General features: G+C 40.4%; 1 protein-coding gene across 3 annotated transcripts in view; it reads left to right on the top strand.

Annotated features, from left to right (window-relative positions):
* Positions 1 to 16,450, top strand: part of MFHAS1 (multifunctional ROCO family signaling regulator 1) — a 111,277-nt gene that overhangs the window by 37,293 nt on the left and 57,534 nt on the right. Inside the window, exon 2 of one of the 3 annotated variants that reach the window (XM_042241436.2) lies at positions 2,158 to 2,293. The exons of the other annotated variants lie outside the window; for them this stretch is intronic. Coding sequence (XP_042097370.1) covers positions 2,158 to 2,273 — 116 coding nt within the window. The 3' untranslated portion in view covers positions 2,274 to 2,293. The remainder of the gene's footprint in view (positions 1 to 2,157; positions 2,294 to 16,450) is intronic. 3 annotated transcript variants of the gene reach the window in all.

The raw sequence follows: 16,450 nt of genomic DNA, 5'->3' as shown, positions 1-16,450 counted from the left end.
ATACTAAACAGTGTAAAAGTGCCGAATTATGCCCGGCACAGTGTAGGCACTTACTAAACCATTTCCTTCCTTCCCTTCCTGGTTCTTTAACCACTCCCATCGCTTCCTGGGGATTGAGTGCAGATGCTAGATAGATGATGATTGCTGTAGCTTGGGTCAAGGGTTGTCAGGTTCAAAGGTTGGGAAATGACCCAGATCGTTGTACTGGAGCATTTTGTTCAACAGAGTTCAGGTATTGGAATTGTCTTGGTTTTTCTCAATCCAATTAGAAAATGTTTTACCACATTAAAACATTTAAACCCATTTGGTGGGTTATGGATAGCAATGTGTATACGTCAGCCAGTGGGGCAGATCAGCAGGTGGAACTTTCCTGACTGTGGAGGAAAACTTGCCTTAGGTTTTACGCATTTTTATAAGTCACTGATAGTTAAAAGTCACATTCATCTCTTGAGTTCTCAAAACAGAAGATTGACTAATGTTGAACTCATTTTTAATTAAAATTATTCTTAGAATTAATTTCATCATTTTAATTCATCTCACTTGACAGTTATCTATACTTGCTTTTGTTTTGAATTTTATATACATACTGTCTATATTTACATATATACACTAGTTATGTGTGTATATATAAATATGTATTATGTGTTTTTAATTATACATTACTTATGTGTATTACTAAATGTGGTTGAGGTGACTAGACCATTTGTGGCTTGAATAAGAGGAAGAAGAAAGTATTTAAGCCCAGAAACGTCACGTGTTTACTTTAAGGCAGAAAAAGTTGGCCTATGTTGGTTTGGACAGTATCTCATTATGGAGTCAGAGACCTGAAAGGGATATTAAATTAAAAGCAAGCCTATCCTGGGTTGGTTAACCAATAAAAGTTGGGTTGACTGTTTACCAGTTACAACAGTGGGGGCACATCTGGAATTTATTTATTGATCTTTCATGAACTTTCTGTTTCAGCTTCCATTGCTTTGAATTGATACAGTGGCTGTTTTTTTCCTCTTTGTTTAATGGGCTGTATTTGTTTTTTACTTTTTCGGGAATTTTCTTTTTTTCCCCCAAGAATTTGGCAGTGCTTTCTAAAGTGTTTCCTTCTGCACTGCCTCCAAAACAAAATTATAAGCAAGTTGGCTTCTTTCTTCTGACTTATCTGTTAAGTCACAGCAGTTGTGTCCGACTCTGTGTGACCCCATAGACGCCAGCCCACCAGGCTCCTCTGTCCCTGGGATTCTCCAGGCAAGAATACTGGAGTGGGTTGCCATTTCCTTCTCCAGTGCATGAAAGTGAAAAGTGAAAGTGAAGTCGCTCAGTCGTGTCCAACTCTTGGCGACTCCATGGACTGTAGCCTACCAGGCTCCTCCGTCCATGGAATTTCCCAGGCACGAGTATTGGAGCGGGTTCTTCTGACTTATAAATGTGTCTGATTTGGAGTAAGTTTTAATGTCAGACCTTGAACGATGAGAACTTGAGGTCTGCTCATTTCTCTTTAGCACCTAAAGGATTGTGTTGGCTATTAGGAAAGTGTATGAACAGAACTGTGTGGCTACAAGCTTCCCTGAGAACAGTAATAAACAAACGAATGCCTGTGATAGGGAACCTGCTCAGAGGGTTGAAGCTTCATGGATACTATCCAGTGACTCATCAACATTAGAGGGTTTGCAGTAAATGCCATGACTGTTCAGTGCTGGAGATGCAAAGATGAATAGGCTTGGAATAAGAGGCCTATTTTTTAAATATTAATATTTTTAATATTGAACTGTGAGACTTGTGGGCTTCACTGGTGGCTCAGAGGTAAAAAAATCCATCTACCAGTTCAGAAAACTCGGGTTTGATTCCTGGGTTGGGAAAATCCCCTGAAGATGGAAATGGCAACCCAGTCCAGTATTCTTGCCTAGAGAATCCTATGGACAGAGGATTCTGGTGGGCTCCAGTCCATGGGGTCACAAAGAGTTGGACACGAATTAGCGACTAAACGAGGACTTGTAAGTAAAATGCTACAAAGCTAATTACCCAATTTTAAGTCTTTGAATTATTGCCTTTAGTGTGATATATGTCCTTGATTTCCCACCAGTGAACCCCACAGGCAATTCCAGCAGGACACATCACCCATTTCTTAGCTTCTTTCTCCTTACCCACCTTTTGCTTTCTCTCCAGTCATCTTGGAATCCGGGGGAAATGAAGTAGTTCTTCATGAGAAGCTGCAGGAGACTTCTAGGCCAGAGCCGGTTCTGTGCCCGGTGGCGCTGATCACACCTCCTGGGTGCCTCTGAGAATGACGTGAGCTGAGCAGGTCTCTCTGGACTGTCCTTGCCTGACCCCGCCTGACCAGTCAGCTCTGTGCCTTGCCCAGCTCCCTTGGCTGCTGGCACTAAGAGAACTTGAGACAGAAAAGGAGAGCTGGTTTTCCAAATATGGGCCCCAAATCCTTTCAGAGCTGTTCTCATGAGTAGTATGTGGGGAATCCCTGCTCTCAGCAGAAAAGGGGAAGACTGTTCTCTGCGCCATATTCTGTACAGACACATTCCCAGACTGCGGGAGCCCCCAGGCTCAGAATGAAACTTATTTGGAGATAGAAATGACTCAGTATATTCTCTGGTCTTTTCAAATCTGTTTCATGGCCAGTATCCTCTAACTCTCTCCAGATTAGCTTGACAATAACTTGCTTCAGATGTAACTAACAGCAGAAAGAGGAATGAATGATCTTCATGATTGTTCATGTTTTGGGATTTCCACTTGGAGATGGTGTGGATTTGGGACCTTTGGTTTCCTCGTCCAGATGACCCTAATGAGCAACTGTGGGCAAGCCACACTGTTCTCCCTACTTTCATGTGTTCCTGTGAGGTTAGCAGCAGAGCTCTGCGTCAGGGAGCGAAGTTCTTCACTCCTGCAAGTTTTGGAAGCTTCAGCTTAGCTTGGAGTTTACTTGTTCCTGTGGATGTTATTCCTGAAAGAGGAGTGGTGGGTGATGGCCAGTCAGGGAACAATGTGTAGAACACTTAGCAAGTTCAATTATCAGGATTAGAAATCTGTAAGATATACAGAATTCTAGAGTTTTCAAAATTCCATAATATTCACTTTCATTGTGAAGAACAGGGTATTTGTGTGCTGAATTAGGATTTAATGGCTCCTTTGCTGTGTTACTGAAAGCGCTTGGTGTGTGTGTGTGTACGCTGAGTCACTTCAGTCATGTCTCCTCTTTGCAACCCTATGGACTGAAGCCAGTCAGGCTCCTCTGTCCTTGGAATTTTCCAGGCAAGAATACTGGAGTGGGTTGCCATGCTCTCCCTCAGGGGATTTGCCCATCCCAAGGATCGAACCTGCATTGGCAGACGGGTTCTTTACCACTAGCGCCACTTGGGAAGCCCCAAAGCACTTGGTAAGTGCCCCTAATCCTCTACAGTAATCTGTATTGCTTTGGTTCTCATCAGACTTTGAGCTTTTTGGGGTCAGATGCCATGTCTCATTCATCTTTGTTTTTCCAAGCCCTAGTGCAATGTCATGGAGAAGGCAATGGCACCCCACTCCAGTACTCTTGCCTGGAAAATCCTATGGATGGAGGAGCCTGGTGGGCTGCAGTCCATGGGGTCGCTAAGAATCGGATACGACTGAGCGACTTCACTTTCACTTTTCACTTTCCTACATTGGAGAAGGAAATGGCAACCCATTCCAGTGTTCTTGCCTGGAGAATCCCAGGGACAGGGGAGCCTGGTGGGCTGCCGTCTATGGGGTCGCAGAGTCAGACATGACCGAAGCGACTTAGCAGCAGCAGCAGCAGCAGCACTGCAATGTCAGGATCACCAGATAAAATGTAGGATGTTCAGGGAAATTTGAATTTCAGATAAATAACAACCAAATTTTATTATAAGTAGGTTAAATTTAAATAGTTATAGTTGCATTTGAATTTTAGATATGCAACAAATAATTTTTAGTATAAATATGCCCCTATGGAATATTCAGACTTAATTGGCCATCCTGTATTTTTATTTGCTAAATCAAACAATCCTATGTAATGTCCTTTACTTAGAACTATTTTTTAAACCCAAATAAGTATAATTCTATAATGTGACCACAACTAAGGCAATTAAGGCTTATAGTATGGGAATTGCAAATAGGAATAATCACCCTCCTTCACAAATAGCATTTGCGAAGATGAACCATTTCTTCTGCAAACCTGCATAGCCTTGATAACAGAAATAGGCAGTTAGGACCTGAATTAATGGATTTGCTAGTGCTTCTGGCCTTCTCTGAGCCAGGCCCTCCCAGCCTAAGGTTGTTGTGGTAATAACAAGCAGACATTTGGGGACATTGTGCATATTAATTAATAAAATATTTTTCTGGTTTATGGAACTGTGGTTAAGAGGTACTGGCCTCCTTCTCCCCTTCTGCCGTTCCTATTCTTCTGGGTAAAGCTCACCCTTTCCTTCTTACAAGATGGGGGAGGGTCAGGCGGGACAGGAGCTTGTCATCTGTTGAGCTGGAGGGAGATAACTTCATGGAGTTGCTTCATGAGTGTGTGTGTGTGGATCGGTGTGTATCCAGGATGTAACTAAATAAGCATGTGTTGTTGTGTGTGCGTGCTCAGTCATGTCTGACTCTTTGGGACCCCGTGGACTGTAGCCTGCCAGGATCCTCTGTCCATGAGATTTTCCAGGCAAGAATACTGGAGTAGATTGCCATTTCCTTCTGTAGGGGATCTTCCTAACACAGGGATCAAACCCCCTTTTATGTCTCCTGCAGGCGGGTTCTTTACCAGTGAGCCTCCTGGGAAAAACATTAGCATGAGTGGATGGTAAACCCCCATTATTATTATTATTATTTTTTTGCTGATTTCTTTTTTTTAAGTTTTCATTTTTTTTTAAATTTATTTTTTTACACCAAAACATTTTGTATTGGGATATAGCCAATTAACAATATGATAGTTTCAGGTGAACAGTAAAGGGATTCAGTCATGCATATACATGTATCCATTCTTCCCCAAACCCTCCTCCCATTCAGGTTGACATATAACATTGAACAGAGTTCCATGTGCTATATAACAGGTTTTTGTTGGTTATCCCTTTTAAATATAGCAGTGTGTACATGACCTTCCCAAAGTCCTTAACTATTCATTCCCCACTGGGCAATCATGAGTTCATAATCTGATCCTGTGAGTCTCTGTCTTATATAAATAAGTTCATTTGTATCATTTCTTTTTAGATTCCACATATGAGGGATGTCATATGATATTTCTCCTTCTCTGTCTGACTCAGTATGACACTCTCTAGGTCCATCCATGTTGCTGAAAATGGCGTTATTTCATTCTTTTTAATGGCTGAGTAATATTCCGTTGTATGTACGTACCACATCTTTTTAATCTATTTCTCTGTCAACAGACGTTTAGGCTGTTTCTGTGTCTTGGCCATTGTAAACAGTGCTGCAATGAACATTGGGGTGCATGTATCTTTTGGGGCCATGTTCTTCTCTAGATACATGCCCAGGAGTGGGATTCCAGAGTCACATGGTACCTCTAGTTTTGGTTTTTCAAGGAACCTCCACACTGTTCTCTGTAGTGGTAGTGGTTGTACCAATTTACATTCCCACCAACAGTTCAAGAGGATTCCCTTCTCTCCACACCCTCTCCAGCATTTGTTGTTTGTGGATTTTTTGATGATATCCATTCTGACTGGTATGAGGTGATATCTTATTGTAGTTTTGATTTGCATTTCTCTAATAACTAGTGATTTTGAACATCTTTTCATGTGCCTATTGGCCATCTGTATGTCCTGAATGGAGAAATGTCCATTCAGGTCCTCTGCCCATTTTTTCAGTGGGTTGTTTGTTTTGATGCTATTAAGTGTCATAAGCTGTTTTTTAAATTCTGGAAACTAATTCCTTATCAGTCACGTCATTTTCAAATATTTTCTCCCAATCTGTGGGTTGTCTTTGCTGTGCAAAAACTTTTGAGTTTACATACATCCCATTTGTTTAGTTTTGCTTTTATTTCCGTTATTCTGGGACATGGATTAAAAAAGAGTTTGGTGTGATTTATGTCAGGAAGTGTTCTGCCTGTTTTCCTCTAAGATTTTTATAGTGTCCGGTCTAACATTTAGGTCTTTAATCCATTTTGAGCTTATTTTTGTGTATGGAGTTAAGGAATGATCTAATTTTATTCTTTCACATCTGGCTGTCCACTTTTCCCAGCACCATTTGTTGAAGAGACTGTCTTTCCAACATTGTGTAGTCTTGCTTCCTTTGTCATAGATTAATTGGCTATAGGTGCATGGGCTTATTTCAGGTTTTTAAAAATCCTTTTCCATTGATCTACATTTTTATTTTTGTGCCAGAACCATACCGTTTTGATGACTGTAGCTTTGTAGTATAGTCTGAAATCAGGGAGCCTGATTCCTCCAGCTCCACTTTTCTTCTTCAAGATTGCTTTGTCTATTCAGGGTCTTATGTGTTTCCATACAAATTTTGAGATTTTTTGTTGTTGTTGTTGTTGTTCTAGTTCTGTGAAAAATGCCATTGGTAATTTGACAGGGATTGAGCTGAATCTTTAGATTGCCTTGGGTAGTGTAGTCATTTTGACAATATAGATTCTTTCAATCCACAAACATGGTATATCTTTCCTTCTGTTTATGTCTTTTTTGATTCCTTTTATCAGCATCTTATAGTCTTTGGAGTACAGGTCTTTGGTCTCCTGAGGTAGGTTTATTTCTAGCTATTTTGTTCTTTTTGATGCAATGGTAAATGGAATTGCTTTGAATTTCTGTTTCTGATCTTTTGTTGTTAGTGTATAGAAAGAAATGCAGCAGACTTATGTGTATTAATTTTGTAACCTTCAACTTTACCAAATTCATTGATGAGTTCTAGTAGTTTTCCGGAAGCATCTAGGATCTTCTATGTATAGTATCATGTCATCTGCAAACAGTGACAGTTTAACTTCTTTCTTTTCCGGTTAGGATTCCCTTCATTTTGTTCTCTGATTGCTGTAGCTAGGACTTCCAAAACTATATTGAATAAAAATGGTGAGAGTGGACATTCTTCTCTTGTTCCTGATCTTAGAGGGAATGCTTTCAGCTTTTTGCCATTGAGTATGATGTGAGAGATGGGACTACCAGACCACCTAACCTGCCTCTTGAGAAATCTGTATGCAGGTCAGGAAGCAACAGTTAGAACTGGACATGGAACAACAGACTGGTTCCAAATAGGAAAAGGAGTGCGTCAAGGCTGTATATTGTCACCCTGCTTATTTAACTTATATGCAGAGTACATCATGAGAAATGCTGGACTGGAAGAAACACAAGCTGGAATCAAGATTGCCAGGAGAAATATCAATAACCTCAGATATGCAGATGACACCACCCTTATGGCAGAAAGTGAAGAGGAGCCAAAAAACCTCTTGATGAACGTGAAAGTGGAGAGTGAAAAAGTTGGCTTAAAGCTCAACATTCAGAAAACAAAGATCATGGCATCTGGTCCCATCACTTCATGGGAAATAGATGGGGAAACAGTGGAAACAGTGTCAGACTTTATTTTTTGGGGCTCCAAAATCACTGCAGATGGTGACTGCAGCCATGAAAGTAAAGGACGCTTACTCCTTGGAAGAAAAGTGATGACCAACCTAGATAGCATATTCAAAAGCAGAGACATTACTTTGCCAACTAAGGTCCATCTAGTCAAGGCTATGGTTTTTCCTGTGGTCATGTATGGATGTGTGACTTGGACTGTGAAGAAGGCTGAGCACCGAAGAACTGATGCTTTTGAACTGTGCTGTTGGAGAAGACTCTTGAGAGTCCCTTGGACTGCAAGGAGATCAGCCCTGGGATTTCTTTGGAAGGAATGATGCTAAAGCTGAAACTCCAGTACTTTGGCCACCTCATGCGAAGAGTTGACTCATTGGAAAAGACTCTGATGCTGGGAGGGATTGGGGGCAGGAGGAGAAGGGGACGACAGAGGATGAGATGGCTGGATGGCATCACTGACTTGATGGATGGTGAGTCTGAGTGAACTCCGGGAGATGGTGGTGGACAGGGAGGCCTGGCATGCTGCGATTCATGGGATCGCAAAGAGTCGCACATGACTGAGCGACTAAACTGAACTGGATGATGCTAGCTGTAGGTTTGTCATATATGGCCTTTATTATGTTGAGGTAAGTACTGTCTATGCCCACTTTCTGGAGGGACTTTATCATAAATGGATGCTGAGTTTTGTCAAAAGCCTTTCCTGTATCTGTTCAGATGATCATGTGGTTTTTATTCTTCAGTTTGTTGATGTGGTATATCACATTGATTGATTTGCAGATGTTGAAAAATCCTTGCATGCCTGGAATGAATCCTACTTGATCATCTTTTTAATGTATTGTTGGATACAGATTGCTAGTATTTTGTTGAGGGTTTTTGTATCTTTATTTATCAGTGATATTGGTCTGTAATTTTCTTTTTTTGTGTATCTTTGGTTTTGGTATCAGGGTGATGGTGGCCTCATAAAATGAGTTGAAGTTTTCCTTCCTCTGTGATTTTTTTGGGAACAGTTTCAGAAGGATAGGTGTTAACTCTTCTCTAAATGTTTGATAAAATTCGCCTGTGAAGCCATCAGGTTCTGGACTTTTATTTGTTGGGAGGTTTCTAATCACAGTTTCCATTTTAGTGCTTGTGATTGTTCTGTTCATATTTTCTATTTCTTCCTTCTTCAGTGTAGGGAGACTGTACCTTTCTAAGAAATCGCCCATTTCTTCCAGTTTGTCCATTTTATTAGCATACAGTTGTTCTTAGTAATCTTTTAGGATTCTTGGTATTTCTGTGGAGTCAGTTGTAACTTCTCCTCTTTCATTTCTAATTTTACTGATTTGCATCCTTTCTCTTTTTTCTTGATGAGTCTGACTAAAGGTTTATCAATCTTGTTTATCTTTGCAAAGAATCAGCTTTTAGTTTCATTGATTTCAATGAAAGAAACATTTATTTCTGCTCTGATCTTTATGATTTCCTTCCTTCTACTAACTTTAGGTTTTGTTTGTTCTTCTTTCTCTAGAGGTTTTAGGTGTAAAGTTACATTGTTTGAGATTTTTCTCCTTTCTTGAGATAAGATTGTATTGCTATAAACTTCTCTCTTAGAACTGCTTTTGCTGCATCTGTAAGTTTTGGACTGTTGTACTTTCGTTTTCATTTGTCTCTGGGTATTTTTTAATTTCTCCTTTGATTTCTTCAATGATCCAGTGGTTGTTTAGTAGCATATTGTTTAGCCACCACATGTTTGTGCTTCTTAGAGTTTTTTTCTTGTAGTTTATTTCTAAACTCATAGTGTGATCAGAAAAGATGCTTGATGTTATTTTGATTTTCTTAAATTTACCAAGGCTCGCCTTGTGATCCAGCATGTGGTCAGTCCTGGAATGTTCCATGTGCACTTGAGAAAAATGTGTAATCTGCTCCTTTTGGATAGAATGCTCTATAAATATGAGTTAAGTCCAACTCGCTTAAAGTGTTATTTAAGGCCTGTGTTTCCTTATTGATTTTCTGCGTGGATGATCTGTTCATTGATGAAAACAGGGTCTTAAAGTTCCCCATTATTATTGTGTTCCTGTCGATTTTCCCCTTTGTAAGTATTTGCCTTACATATTGAGGTGCTCCTATGTTGGGTGCATATACATTTATAATTGTTACAGTTTCTTCTTGGATTGAACCCTTGATCATTATGTAGTGTCCTTCTTTGTCTCTTATAACAGTCTTTGTTTCAAAGTCTGTTTTGTCTGATATGAGTATTGCTACTCCAGCTTTCGTATGATTTCCATTTGTGTGAAATACCTTCTCCCATCACCTTACTTGCAGTCTGAAGTGTCTGTAGGTACAAAGTGGGTCTCTTATAGGCAACATACATATGGGTCTTCTTTTTGTATCCACTCAGCCAATCCGTGTCTTTTGGTGGGTGCATTTAATCCATTTACATTTAAAGCTAATTATCGACATGTATGCTCCTATTACCACTATGTTAATTTTTTAGGGTTTATTTTTTGTAGCTCTTTTCCTTCTCTTGTATTTCCTGCTGAGAGAAGTTCCTTTAGCACTTGTTGTAAAACTGGTTTAGTGGTGCTGAATTCTAAATTTTGCTTGTCTGGAATGCTTTTGATTTCTCCATCACATCTGAATAAGAGTCTTGCTGGGTAGAGTATTCTTGGTTGCAGGTTCTTCCCTTTTATCACTTGAAATAGATCAATACATTGCCTGCTGGCTTATAGAGTTTCTGTTGAGAAATCGGCTAATAACTTTATGGGTTTTCCCTTCATGTTTGTCTTTTTTCCCTTGTTGCTTTTAATAATTTTATCTTTGTCTTTAATTTTTGTCAGTTTGATTACCGTATGTCTCAGTGGGTTTTATTGGATTTATCCTGCCTGGGACTCTCTGTGCTTCCTGGACATGGTTGTCTATTTCCTTTCCTCTGCTGGGGAAGTTTTCAGTTATTATCTCTTAAAATATTTTCTTGGGTCCTTTCTCTCTCCCTCTTCTCTTTCTGGGACCCTTATAATGGGGATATTGGTGCATTTAATGTTGTCCCAGAGGTCTCTTAGGCTGTCTTCATTTCTTTTCATTCTTTTTTCTATATTCTGTTTTGCAACATTGATTTCCACCATTCTGTCTTCCAGGTCACTTATCTCTTCTTCTGCCTCAGTTATTTTGCTATTGATTCCTTCTAGTGTATTGTTTTTGAAGAGATCTCTAGTCTTTCCCATTCTGTTGTTTTCCTCTGTTTCTTTGCATTGATCGCTGAGGAAGGCTTTCTTATTTCTCCTTGCTATTTTTTGGAACTCTGCTTTCAGATGCTTATATCTTTCTTTTTCTCCTTTGCTTTTCGCTTCTTATGCCAAATAATTGATGCTTTTGAACTGTGGTGTTGGAGAAGACTCTTGAGAGTCCCTTGGACTGCAAGGAGATCCAACCAGTCCATTCTAAAGGAAATCAGTCCTGGGTGCTCATTGGAAGGACTGATGCTAAAGCTGAAACTCCAATACTTTGGCCACCTCATGCGAAGAGCTGACTCATTGGAAAAGACTCTGATGCTGGGAGGGATTGGGGGCAGGAGGAGAAGGGGACGACAGAGGATGAGATGGCTGGATGGCATCACGGACTCGACAGACATAAGTTTGAGTGAACTCTGGGAGTTGTTGATGGACAGGGAGGCCTGCCGTGCTGCAATTCTTGGGGTCACAAAGAGTCGGATACGACTGAACAACTGAACAGAACTGAGTGTATTGTTCATCTCTGTTTGTTTGTTCTTTAGTTCTTCTAGGTTCTTGGTAAACATTTCTTACATCTTCTCAATCTTTGCCTTCATTCTTTTTCTGAGATCCTGAATCATCTTCACTATCAGTATTCTGAATCCTTTTTCTGGGAGGTTGCCTATCTCCATTTAGTTGTTTTTCTGGGGTAAATCCCCATTTTTATAGTCAGGAAAAAAAGAGCAGGTATGGGTGAAATTGGATCCTTGAGAACAGATACATAGTCTGAGTCAGACAGTTACTATTGCTGAGGCTAGAACTAGGACCTCCTGCCTCCTTTTGGCAACCCACTCCAGTACTCTTGCCTGGAAAATCCCATGGATGGAGGAGCCTGGTAGGCTGCAGTCCTTGAGGTCACTAACAGTCGGACACAACTGAGCGACTTCACTTTCACTTTTCACTTTCTTGCATTGGAGAAGGAAATGGCAACCCACTCCAGTGTTCTTGCCTGAAGAATCCCAGGGACGGGGGAGCCTCATGAGCTGCCATCTGTGGGGTCGCACAGAGTCGGACACAACTGAAGCGACTTAGCAGCAGCAGCAGCAGCAGCAGCAGCAGCAGCCTGCTTCTGATTAAATGGAATTTTTTAGGTTATCCTCCCATCCACAACATAAGACTCTGATAGGTCTGGGTATAAACATTTTTGTGGAAATAGAATTGTTATATCTTCTGACCTAAAGTATTTGGAAGTTGAGGACTCATGCCCTTCTTGCTGCAGCTTGTAAACTTGACTCATTAGGGCTGAAAGCAATTATAGCCTACTATAAGAAACTGTTTAACAGACTTTGTTCTGTTGTCAGCCAAATTAGAGCTGTGCCTGGTGGGGATGCTATGTTGGCTCTACCCTATTAGGGAGAGCAAAAATAGAATGCTTTTTCTCTAGACTTGAGAACCAAATCAATGTATAGTTATTAAAAGCAACAGTGGCAAATGGCCATGGCCGTTGGAATCTCAGCCTTAATGAAAGGTGATGGTATCCTGAGAACACAGAATTTGCAAAGAAACGAAATGCTCCTATTAGTTTTGAAGCCATGGAGACTCACAGATGCTATATTGAAAACTGTGTGTGGTATGTTTTTAGTAGTCATGCAAATGACGCATGTAACATACCAGGCACTCCTGAAACCTCAGCTCTCTGGAAGAAAGGATAGTGGCAGGGGCAGGGGAGGCGAGTGTCACATGGTTGCTGGAGCTGGCTGTCCTGGACAGGAAGCTGGCAACCCACCCCTACTGCCTGCATCTCCAAAACTGAGCTCTATGAAGGTGTTTCTGAAGAACATTCAGCCCTTAGTAGGGGTCTTGATGACCTGGAATTTACGCTTAAGTTTCCACTTCACTCAGAGAAAACATTTTCTTTCCATCAGCAAGGACTTAACTGGGAATGGATGAACAGGGCATTCTGGAAGTCTCACAGGTTCAGGAACCTTCATTTTTATGGGAGGCCTTGAAACTTCCTATTTTCCATTTACCTTAGTTTTAACATTACTGCCAGTGTTTCGCTCAGATTAACTTCCTGCATTTGTTTTTATCTTAAGCACATTCTTTGGTTAAAGTGTTACTAAGTGAATGGAAGGAGAAAAATAAGGTAGGAGGAAGGGGTCTGCTATTAAAGAATAGAGTCTTGTTTCCAGTTATGCTTGCAACAGTGGCTAAGTGCTTTCCACTTTCTATTCCCTGCTTCTTTCAGAATGCATTAAAACTCCATTATTTTTTAAGGAATGTGGTTACACTTCAGGTGGCAGCTGCACACAGTTTGCAGAGGTCCTTTGTTGGAATCCTGACCTCATTTTTTAGGAGGGTTCACCTGCATCTATGTATTTTGGGGTGCTTGTTTGCTGACTGTTCATCTTGTCCCCCGAAGCCCAGTGTCCTCAGCTGCCAGCATACTACTCACTTCAGGGATGGAATACTGGGCAAATATTAAGTGCCAGAAGAATACTACATATCAATATTTGGGATCAGATAATAAATTTAGCTCCCATTAATCGGATACCCAAGTCAAGATCTTAGCACAAATGGAGACTTCAGTGCAAAATCTTGTCAGCAGAATTGGGCATCCTGAAAACAACCAAAGCTTAGTAAAAAAAAAGGAAAACAGCCTTTCAGTTTGCTGTACTGTACTTAGTTCTGGAGTTTCCCCCCTTGAGAGAAACTTACACACATAACTCTGGGTGAGACTTCTGGGCTCTGAAGTACAGAGGTTCTCTGTAAAGAAAAGGTGATTGGCTAGAGGTGATTGGTTCCAAGGATGATTTAAAAACAAAACAAAACAAAACTGTTTATAGAGCTGTGGGTTGTGTATGGAACCTGCTGAAGGAGGGGTGGCTAGTTGGGAGCCAGTCAGGGAAGGAGAAGAGTTTGCTGAGATCACATGAGTGGTGAAGGGCCCGGTGGGTTGATGTATAGTGTGAGGGCATGGAAATCAGGGCCTTCTGGTGTTATTTCTACTAATAAACTCTGTGACTTTGGACATCTCAACTCTCCAGTCCTGTCTCCTAATCTTTAAAATGAGCAGCTGGATTAAATGACCTTTAAAGTCCCTTCCAGGTTAAAAATTCTGCTCTCACTTGGAAATATACTGTTGCGAAGATATCGGCACTGCTGTCTACTTTTCTAATATGGGGAGTATTTTCAGGTTGTATGTGTGAGTGTGAGTGTGTGTGTGTGTGTTAGTGGCAGATTCTTTACTGAGGTTGAGTGTCAGCAAAAGTTACTATTGTTAATATTTTATAAAAGTATAAAGTGGGGAATTATTCATGTATGTTGTCACATCTGGGTTTAGCTATTTGTGTTTCAGTTAATGGAAGAGAACTTTAAGTGACTGCTAACTGTTACCAAGGGGTGCTGCTCAGAGTTAATAGTTTGTAAGATCACTGTAGATGGTGATTGCAGCCATGAAATTAAAAGACACTTACTCCTTGGAAGAAAAGTGATGACCAACCTAGGTGGAATATTCAAAAAAGCAGAGACATTACTTTGCCAACAAAGGTCCATCTAGTCAAGGCTATGGTTTTTCCATTGGTCATGTATGGATGTGAGAGTTGGACTGTGAAGAAGGCTGAGTGCCGAAGAATTGATGCTTTTGAACTGTGGTGTTGGAGAAGACTCTTGAGAGTCCCTTGGACTACAAGGAGATCCAACCAGTCCATTCTGAAGGAGATCAGCCCTGGGATTTCTTTGGAAGGAATGATGCTAAAGCTGAAGCTCCAGCACTTTGGCCACCTCATGCGAAGAGTTGACTCATTGGAAAAGACTCTGATGCTGGGAGGGATTGGGGGCAGGAGGAGAAGGGGACAACAGAGGATGAGATGGCATCACCGACTCAATGGACGTGAGTTTGAGTGAACTCTGGGAGTTGTTGATGGACAGGGAGGCCTGGCGTGCTGCGGTTCATGGGGTCACAAAGAGTTGGACACGACTGAGCAACTGAACTGAAGAGCTAACTAGTTTACCAGCTGATAGTTGCCACAGAAGTTACAAGTTTACAATCTGATTTTTAGTTTTGGTAGCCCACACCTAGTTAAGAATAGATGATTCATGTAAATCATCTTCATGAGCACAGGCATATAAGATTAGCTTTTCAGTGTTGCTCAAGACAAAGATATCAGACTTCCTGTTAGATTGAAGTAATTTAATTTCGTTTGCTTTTCCAAAAGTGTCTACCATCCTGAGAAAGTCTAGTGGCTTCTTCAGAGACCTGCCTGCTTTCTGTCTCAGGGTATTTAAAGCAAGTGCATTTTCTCAAGATGGAATTTTTCCTGGATCACACCAAGCAATCAGGGCTTTGAGCCATAAACCACCTCCTTGGAGAGAAAGGGAAAGGAGAGAACTTTCACCCTTGCTACAAAATAAAGCTTATCTGCCCCTACCTATCTGCAGTTTTAAAAAAGAAATAGTTCATTTATACAAAAGCCTAGCGCCCTTGACCATGATAAAGCAGCACTTCGGCTGCTCGTTTTGTGTCCAGGAGACACAGATGCACTTAACAGTCTATGGAAGACTCTTTCGGTACCAGATTTGGGCTGAATTCTGAGGCATCCACATATATATATCCTTTATGTATCCCTGGAGGGGGAAATGGCAACCCACTCTAGTATTCTTGCCTGGAGAATCCCATGGACAGAGGCGCCTGGTGGGCTACAACCTAGTCCATGGGGTCACAAAGAATCAAACACGACTGAGCACAGGGCACACCCTTTATGTTTATTATATTTTATATCCTTTATGTATATTATATATATAGTATATATCCTTTATGTTATAGATCTCTTATATATTATATATGTATAATATAGATATCCTCTCTCTATATTATATATATCCCTTATATATTTATTAACTATATATAAAACGAATATAAAAATGAGAAAATATGTAAAATACTATATCATATTGATAATATGTATTACTATCTACTATGTTACTATATTGGTGTGTCATAGTAATAAATATTACTGATATAAAACTACATATACATCTGTAGGCATATACAGATACATACACACACACATATGTAGGTGCAAGAAGGAATAAAAGTGACCTGCAGACTTTCAGAGTTGTTTCTGAGTGCTGTTCTTCCAGCTGCATATCTTTACCATGATATTTAGGAAGGAAATACTAAGTTCAATCAGTTCACAGTTTAAGAGGAAAATAAGTGTAATGGTGCTTTGAAATCAGAAGTAAGTCTCTCTCCAACTTTCAGAAAAATAAAAGGATTGTTTGATTTAACCACAGTTTTCCTAACCAGGGAGAAATGCACACGGCACTCAGTTTGAGAAAAGTAGTGTGGACATTTAATTTTTTGTGTTAAGTTACCTATAGGGTGGTAGCTTAGTCTAGTTGCCTGCGTTTTTTCATTTGTTAACTTAAAAAAAAATCCTAATATTAGGACATAAAACTTTATCAGTTCTCTGTTGATTGTTTCACTTATTGGTTAAAAATGAGTCTCCAGCTCTGTTATTAGTCAGAGGGTTTCCCATCTCTTGAAGTGTTTCAGTATCTCCATTTTTGCTTAAAGGATGAGGGGGTTTTGAGTTCCCTGGGAGTTCTATTTGCTGTTACGCTTGTGTCTTTTTATATTAATGGCCTTCATTTTTGTTCTTTTGCTTGAGATGGAGAAGGAATTTAAATTGGATGACTGTTTTCATGCTTCAGCCCAACTGGCTCTTTATAAAATGGGGTGAGGAGTCACTCCCTCAA

This window comes from Ovis aries, chromosome 26, assembly GCF_016772045.2.
Source record: "Ovis aries strain OAR_USU_Benz2616 breed Rambouillet chromosome 26, ARS-UI_Ramb_v3.0, whole genome shotgun sequence".
Classification (NCBI taxonomy): Eukaryota; Metazoa; Chordata; class Mammalia; order Artiodactyla; family Bovidae; genus Ovis; species Ovis aries.
The sequence above is the reverse complement of the archived record's forward strand: the minus strand, read 5'-3'. Positions and strand labels throughout refer to the sequence as shown.